At 46.4% G+C, this 9,021-nt stretch overlaps 1 protein-coding gene across 1 annotated transcript; it reads right to left on the reverse strand.

Moving 5' to 3' along the window:
• Nucleotides 1-601: 601 nt before the first annotated feature.
• LOC122365331 (regulator of gene activity-like) lies at nucleotides 602-7,454 on the reverse strand (the record flags this gene model as incomplete). The annotated part of the gene is made up of 4 exons (XM_043336467.1): nucleotides 6,980-7,454; nucleotides 2,143-2,260; nucleotides 1,484-1,593; nucleotides 602-1,114 (listed from the first exon to the last, which is right to left on the reverse strand). Coding segments are annotated over exons 1-4 (783 nt in total), but the record flags the coding sequence as incomplete, so codon positions are not given.
• Between the last annotated feature and the right edge of the window lie 1,567 nt (nucleotides 7,455-9,021).

Consider the following 9,021-nt stretch of genomic DNA (forward strand, 5'->3'; position numbering starts at 1 on the left):
TGATAATTGACGCCCCACAGAAGGGACTGTTTCCGTTCGAAGTCGACATTCCCAACTGAGGAGAGATAAATCATCAGAAAAAGGAAACTTAAGGGTCATTCCCTGCTTCCCTTTGTCTCTTGAAGACAAGAGAACTATGTCCATTTCCTTGAATCAGTTCGTGTAGCCCCTCGAAAAACCGTTAACATTTATGCTATGGAGTGTCTTGGTTCTTTTTTCCTACTTTAAACACCTTACTTTATCACGTCAGCGTCACAGAGAGATGGTTCGACATTCGTCCAGAATTAGGACACCGGTGATATCACCCCAAAAATACGATAGCTGTCAAGGTCTCCTGCACTTTACGAGACACTCTGACATTTCCAGGGGAACAAAATCAAACCAAAAACGTGCAAGAGGGATTAACTAAACATTGGGTATAGATCAAGGATAATGATCGATTGAAAGGAAAAGTGAGTCGTGCAAGTAAAATGTGGTGCTTCATTACCTTCGTTAACTCAGTATAACAGACAACTCATGTACGTTATTTAATGTTCTTTCCATGTTTCTCTCACGTTAATACTAGGAAGGTGTTAATTTACAGTACACTTGGCCCACTCACCAGCCACGGATAGCAGTTTTCCGGTGCCGGAGATCCTCCGACGATACGCAGCTGGTAGTTGCTCTTCCCGCAGATTGGGTCGTTGATGCGCACAGGAAGAGACGAGGATCCTCCAAATCCGCTGCTGGGTCCGCCACCGAATCCGCTGGATCCACTTCCAAATCCGCTGGGTACACTGCCAAACCCGGTGCTGGATCCACCTCCGAATCCACTGGATCCACCTCCGATTCCACTACTGGATCCACCTCCGAATCCGCCGCTGGATCCTCCAAAGCCGCCGCCGCCGCGGCCGGACGCCTGCACGGCGCAGCGCATGCGGCCCCGTCCGCGGCCGCTGGTGCGCAGCTCCACCAGCAGTTTGTCCTGCTGGTCGGCCATCGTTAGCCGTCTGAACGGTCCGGACCTGCCGTAGAAGCGGGTACAGCCGCCGCCGTGGGAGAGCTGCACGTAGTCGCCCGGCCCCAGGGTGAAGTCCTCGCAGCTGAGGGTCAGGCTGCGGCCAGAGTTCCACGGCTGGGGGAAGGGGGGGGGGGCAAGAGATGTTACCTGAGCTGTGGTGTAGGACTTACAGAGTTCCACGACTGGGGGACAGAGTAGAAAAATGAGGCAGTGGATAACAATGCACAATATAAAGCTTTTGTTAAACTGGTGGTAAATATTACTAAGGCTACCAGAGCATTGGAAAGCTGCATCATCAAATAAAAGAAATGCAAAACAGTGAAAAAGATAACATATTCCAGATTACCATGGATTTACACCCATCATCGTAATTGGCATTCTCAAGATTTTGTTTTAATTCTAATATTATTAATTCTACGAGTTTTAATGATTAGAGGATGATTCTGTCCGCTGAAAAGTCCTCATCAGCTCATTAGGACTTACCCTGAAGGACCATGATGTCCAGATGAGACCGCGGTATGGAGAAAAGTAGCCGGGCGATTGGAGAGTCATTCGCACGTTGTCGTTTAGCATATAATTTCCAGACGAACCGGCTGTAAAAACGAGGATGGATTTTCAGTGAATCATCAGAGATTACATAATGCATCATGACCATAAAAATATTGTCATATTTCCTGGAAATATGATTTCCTTCCACGTAAAAGGGTTTGCGTCAGAGCTTCGTGTATTTATTTTTGAGTCACTAATACTTTAGATAACGAGTTTAGCCAGCGACAGCTTCCATCATCCTTCCCTGTCTATCACGTCTCTCTCTCTCTCTCTCTCTCTCTCTCTCTCTCTCTCTCTCTCTCTCTCTCTCTCTCTCTCTCTCTCTCTGTCTCTCTGTCTCTCTCTCTCTCTCTCTCTCTCTCTGTCTCTGTCTCTCTGTCTCTCTCTCTCTCTCTCTCCTCTCTCTCTCTCTCTCTCTCTCTCTCTCTCTCTCTCTCTCTCTCTCTCCCTCTCTGTCTGTCTGTCTGTCTGTCTGTCTGTCTGTCTGTCTGTCTGTCTGTCTGTCTGTCTGTCTCTCCCTCTCTCTCTCCCTCTCTCTCTCTCTCCCTCCCCCTCCCTCTCTCCATCTCTCCCTCTCTCACTCTTCCTCTCACCTGGCTCGTTATTGTTGATGAGGAAGGTCGGCTCCGACACGAGCTCCTGTGGTGTCCGGTCACCGTTCCGGCTGAGACGCTCCTCGACCGTCATACTCAGCTCCTTACCGGCCACCCACTGGGGGAGAATGGAAAAGTCCTCATTAGGGGACAGGTCAGATAGGGTTAGGGATTGTCGTAAATAGGCCAACATGAGTCAAACAGGTGTGGGGGGATAAATCAGGACCCAAACAGTCATTTCGATCAAGGTGGAAAGTGGAACGGGATCAGGATGGGTCTAACTGGATCGAGAACCTGTAATGCATATCGGTCAGACTGGGGTGCCGTAAAAGGTATGAACACATGCATAAGCGTAGGAACCATGGGTGCAAGGGTGCAGCTGCACCCACAATATTTCTCCAGTGGGTGCAGACAATGTATTCTGCACCCACAATAATCTGAACCAAAAAACCCTTTTCTCATCAACACTACTTCCCATGCAGCACGGCAAATTCAGGATATGTTGCCCACTATCCATCTTTCGAAGCATTTGCTATTGTGATTGTCTTCAAAACTTACATTTGTGCTGAAGAAAAAAGGGAAATGGAGCATGTGATTGAACACATACCGAACCGATGACCCACTGTCAAAATTTTTAGCCCGATGTCTTCGAAAATGGCTAAGCTGGCCATTTTTACTTTTTGCGGTAGTCAATATTGACACTACCCTCGCATGTGTGCGGCGTTTTCCAGCTTCTAATGCGTAGGGGGAGGGGGAGGGGGTCAGTTGGACCCCCTGCCGTTCGGCCCCTGATCGAGCTAGAGCTTCGCGAAAAAAACGAGGGTGTTGCCCGTGACGAGAGGAAGCCGATGATACCCAATTTTAAGGTCCTAGGTCATTGGTTGACCTTCCAGGTCAGGTCAACGTTCCAAAAGTCGGAAAATCGGGACCTGCTAGAACTGCGTAAAGTGAAGCTGTTATCGGATTTTTCGGGGTGCTGATCACAAATATTATGTGATCACGAATATCATGTTAGTTTTGATCACAGGGGATTTCTTCATGCATTTAGGCCAGATTGGGTCAGGTCAACCATTAGGCGTCCTAGCGGCTATCCATAGTAGGTGTAAACTACCACTGACGGCGTCGTAGCATGTTACGAAGGCACTAAAACTACTTCGTAAACGTTCAAATGGATGCTAAATTCGTAATCAGCCCGAAAAACTGCCCTAAAAACATGTAAAACTCGAAAAAGTGAACCGAGGTCATCAAAAGTCAATGACCTGACCTGACCTTCAGGTGACCTTCACACCGACCGTGATGCATGGGACGAACATCATTTCACATGTTTGGACGTCTACAATGACAAAAAGACTGGAAACGCGCGGATAGGATGTGAGCTGACATAGGTACGCCAAATCGCGATTCCGGCCGAACATGGTCTCGAGAATCAGGTCACAGGTCAAAGGTCTTTTGGGTCAGGTTCATGAAATTTTCAGAGTAGGTGTAAAACTGATCAACTCGAGGGTACTGAAAGTTTCGTCGCGATGGGCCGCTTTTTGCGCGAGCTATTTGTGAAAAACCATGGGGAAAAGAGAGAGAGAGAGAGAGAGAGGTGGTCCATCAGACCCCCCTACACATGCGAGGGTTAATGCTTCCTGCTTCCAAATGCACTTATCGGTCCCGGTCGGTACCTTTTCGACATGGTACCAACCAAGGCCGTATACCTACACCCTCAAACCCTCAAAGCTCGTAACGAGCCTTCGCTCGGGTATCGCTCCCTACTCCCCGCCCCCCCCGCTTCACCGGCCATGGCTGTGGATTTCTGCACCCATGCACCCACAATGCTCCAGCCGTTCCTACGCCCATGAACACATGTAGCCGGGACTTTTTACAGTTATGAACAGCTTCAGCTACTTGCCAGTTACTTGAGTTCGTTTCCATGTTCAATGGAAATCCGGATGACCATACATTACTGCATTACTGGATCTTCCCGACTTATCCAGCATGACAACTTGAGGAATTTAATTTCAGACGTCTCCGGATCGTTCAATCCTGCACTCAAATGCAGTCTTTTACGTGAATTCACCCTCGTCGGTTTATCAGACGAGGACAATATATATGCATTGCAAGGATTAATGTTATTAGTAGCTATGCATCGTGAGTGGCTATTGTTGGTTTGACACAATATCTTGTTAAAACATTGTTGGTAAGGCTAACGTTACAGTGTAAACATAAAGCTACAATGATCGACAACCAATGTTTTTGATCGACCTTTTTCATAAAAAGATGAGCCTTCAACAACAGAATGTGCGAATCACTGTAAGAATCTGAAGTTTAAATACGAGTATAAGCCTACACAATATTCAGAAAGCATAGCTTGACTGAATCAGAAATCAAGTAAGCCCACTCTAAGCTGCGAGATGTGCATGACCTCAAAACATCGAGGCGTCGTACCGAATGCACCCTTTGACCTTTGGTGAGCTGTTGGAATAATTTTTGTCTTGCACTTTGATAAGCCTTTTAGTGAGACGGCGTGCCGCAAAGCTCAGGTATTACTGGTTGGTTGTGACTTGTGACATGTGTGGACCTCATCTGATTTATAGCTGCGTTGTCGGTTCCGGATTAGTTGTTATTTTCAGGAATCCATGGATTCACCACAGTGCACATACTCTTCAAACACAGGTCGACATTTGTACGCTCATTAGCACTCATTAGACATGCAAATACCGCGACCAAATGTAAAAATGACAGGTTAATCGAATAGCTTAGGTAATCCATCAAATCCGGCAGACAGGTCTGAAATGACAGCCCGCCGCCGAATGACTGACCTCAGGCTGATCTGAGACCTGCACCACGAAACCTTTGTCCCAGGGGGCCCCAGTCAATGACCCGTTATAATCTCACGGAAGAGGATTGCTGGAATTTGGGTAAATGGCTAGATGATGGTGGCTTTGAACTTCACAAAACTTTCCTCAGAAGACAGGATAAAATATACGTTTTACGCATTCTCGCCAGAGAATACATGCATGATTTATCTGGCATGCAAGTACTTTCCCAATCTTAGAAGAACTTGACAGCATTTTGCTTGTGGCAGTGGGCTAACGCACTGCCATCGCTGACATTAAAAAAGCATAATAAGTGGAAATATTATTTAGCACGACTTTTTCGACATTTATTGTATGTAATTTTACAATATGGTGGAAAGATGGACCTCGTACATTAAAAGGTCAAGCCACTATGGTATCGTCCAGACTGAAAACTAATTTCACGTACTTCAGCATTTTTCCGTTACCACACATAATCAATTGATGGGAGGCTTTGACAATCACAGAAAGCAATCTTCATCTCTGGCTTCACTTTGTTTTCTCTAGCCTAGCCAACCTACTCTAACCTAAGATAAGTGATCAGAAAGGTTAGGTCAATATATTCCACCACCCCAACAACGAAGAACGACAAAAAAAAAATCGATTGTTCATTCATTCAAGTGTCACCGACAACGGTCTAAGACCCTTGGCTCGGTTGGGAAGAAGTGCAGTGGAGCATCGCCCCTTTATATGGTGCGCTTCACTTTAAAACCCAAGTTGGAAACCCCAGGGTCCAGACACAGCGAGAAATCGCCGCTGGAATGTGCCCTAATATTTTCACGAGATTTCCAAAATGCCTGATGCTTCTGAGTTAAATACTGGAGCGGACAACTTGCATAGAAACCGGACAACGCGCCGAAGTTATGTAAGCACGGGTATCTCTCCGTCACAAAATAAATCCCTTTCGTACGGTGTGCACTACTTCCAGAATAATATCTGTGGGAGCAGTAGTCAGGCACTGACTGAGCTGGAACTGATTTCTCTCTTTTGATAATTAAGAGTCTTAATGAGCACGCAATCTTCTAGGTCGTATCCAATCCTTTGGCGGCCGGTAAACATCTTCTCAGAACTCACTGTTGATCACATTAACTGTTAACGCCACGCCAATCAAAGCTGTCAGTCACAATTCTCTTTAGCACGCAAGGTTGAACGCTGAATGTTTGCAAGGACGGGTGGGGATAAACGATCCATCGGTTCTATTGTTAGATTCTTTAGAATAAGTGAAGAAGCGTGCAAAAATGACGGGCACAAAAATATATACTTTCCAAGCAATAAGTCACAAAAAACTCGTAAAATGTAGAAATTGACATCATAAGGCAATTATGACGATAATGAAAAATGAAATTCCGGTTTCATCTAAAACATATATTCAAAAAACAACCATTCCTTAATCAGCTATTAAAGGACAAAACTATCAGAACTGCATGCGCTCCTCTAGCAATGTTGTGATTGCCTCATGCACCCACTTCCGTTTTCCCATCGTGCGGTTCCTTTGAAGCTAATCAAAGACGCCATGCACTATTATCTGCACATATTATAACGGTATAGTTCTGATCTGCTGCATGTGACTAGCCGATGGTAAGTTCCAACATGAAGCACAAAACGGGAGTCCAGTAGCAGATTATGACATTGAACAAGCCGTGACATGGAAAGATAGCAAATACTCTTCATGTGTCGCTACACAAGTTTCGTGAAAACTAGATCACAAACAACATCGAATGAACAGATTGGAATGCCGATCTTCTAGATCTGCCTTATCATCTTGTAAGCATTTAGCAATAATTCTCCCATAATTTAATATGGGAATTAATTGTTAATTTTCTTGAGAGTACCATTCTAAAAGCTCCATTGTATTTAGTTTTGGATAGCAATATTCGTAAGCCTATACATTGTCAGACGGGTAACTGTTTGGGATATTTGGAGAGTGCCGTAAGCCATTCGAGCGTTATCTTCTCGACAGTAAAAAAGCATACCTATCAGTCAATCGTACTTACCTGAGCTGTCACCAGAAGCAACGTTCCAGCTATCAGCAGCATGATGTCCGCTTGGTTGGCGCACACAAATCCGACAGCTCACAACAAACGTCGAACACGACAGCCGAGATATCGAACACACAGCGATGTGCGCGCGGTCTGTCAATCGGACAGACCGACGGACAGACAGGAAGGTGATCAGCTAACTCCCACTGGGGAGAGCAGCGCCGCAGCAGACAGAGGACAGAGAGGGAGGAGGGAGGAGGGAGAGAGGGCACTGCGTCCAGCCGCACTCCCGGCCAGGACAGGAGCTGAGGCGGCGATCACCGACCGGCCGCAATAAGTAAGGCCGCCGCTCGACACCAACCTCGCCGAGGAGCGTCCGGAACGGGTTTGGTCGCACCGAGAGACGTCCGGTGCCGGCGGCACCACCGGTAGAGGGGTGCCGTACGTACGCGTCACAGGAGGGGTGCCGTACGCCGTACGCGTCACCGGAGGGGTCGACCGACTGCGTCACGGGGGCACCGGCGACCAGGTTCGCCGCGACCGGGGCGAACACTGGCGCAGCAGTGACCGGCGCCGCAAAGTAACCCGGAAGTCCAAGGAGTCACCTACCTAATATAAGCCAGTGTTCAATGGAAGAAGTTTGATGAAATTATGGGACTTCATCTGTCAATGAATAGGATGAGCAATGAACATGTCAGCTTATGTAAATATGGCAATGCTATTGTTGCTCATCGCGATTGTCTGTAATGTCGTATTTTAGTACTAATTCGAAGAAAACTCAATGCATAAGCCAGCATGCCTACATGTCATTTAGTTACGTCTTTTGGTTGACCCACGCCGTGGCGGAAGAGGGGATGGAATGGGCTGGGGGTTGGGAAATGTTGTAACTCTTCCCTCTTTGTCAGAATCATAGGATGCCTCATTTGAACTGATATTGTGTATCTTACCCCGGCATAAATGATGCCTCACGATTCCCATGTTTCCAATGATGTCGTTGATTGAAAGTCAATTCTTAGATCTGACCATTCAAAATACGCTTTAACCCTCGCCCTGGCAGGGCATTTTTCATAACACGGCCTGGCAGGGGGGGGGGGGTCGATGCGACCCCCCCTCGTGATTGGCTCCTATGGCACCTAGAAACACCAAATTTGGTAGGTAGGTGGGCCCCCTGGAGTTCTCGCTCCTGTGCAAATTTGGTTGCTCTAGGTCAATATTTAGGGGGGTTTTGGGGGGTATAAATGTAAAAATTTCGCTAAAAACAGGTCAAAAGTTTTTCGCTTATAACTTTTGATCTAATTAAGATAGCGCAAAAAGAAAAGCACCAGTGAACTCAGCACGTCAAGGCGCGTCGAATGATATACTTTTTAGCCTGCTTAAGTGTACTTAAAGTTTTTCTTAAAGTTTAAGTGAACTTAAATTAATAAATTAAGTTCAAGTTAACCAAATTGCATCATATCGCATATCAATCGATTCGGCTGATCACTAGGAACGCAATGATACCATTTTTTAAGCTCTAGCGTCATTATGTGCCAAGTTATTGGCAAAAACGTCATTTGACCTCAGTTGACCTCATTTGACCTGACCCATGGATAGGTACACCAAACAAAGCAGCACCAAGTGACCTGCTGTTAAGTACTGTGGTTTCAAAGCACAAAAGTGATAGAACGAAGCGGATATCTCCAGTATTTTCCGAATTTAGTATTTTCCCATAGGCTTAACATTACGACGTAATGACCTCTAACTGACCTCAGGTCAGTGACCTCAAAAACCCGAACTATATGTTATACAACTCGGTGAACTTAGCACATCCTGAAAGTTTGAAGGAAATCAGTCCAAAACTGTGAGTTGGACAGGTGCAAAAAGAAAATTGAAATTTGACCATGACCTTGTACCGGTTTTTCTGACCTGGTGACCTGACCCAAGGTCACCCGGACCTGAAATTTTCAGGTCATATGTAAAAAGGTTGCCCCATAGGCTGTGCCAAATTTGGCGGCGCTGTGCGCCGCCGTTTTTACGCTATCTTCGAAAAACCTTAGGGGGGGGTCGCATCGACCCCC

Source organism: Amphibalanus amphitrite, unplaced genomic scaffold (genome assembly GCF_019059575.1).
Source record: "Amphibalanus amphitrite isolate SeventyFive unplaced genomic scaffold, NRLGWU_Aamphi_draft 000731F_arrow, whole genome shotgun sequence".
NCBI classification, from domain to species: Eukaryota; Metazoa; Arthropoda; class Thecostraca; order Balanomorpha; family Balanidae; genus Amphibalanus; species Amphibalanus amphitrite.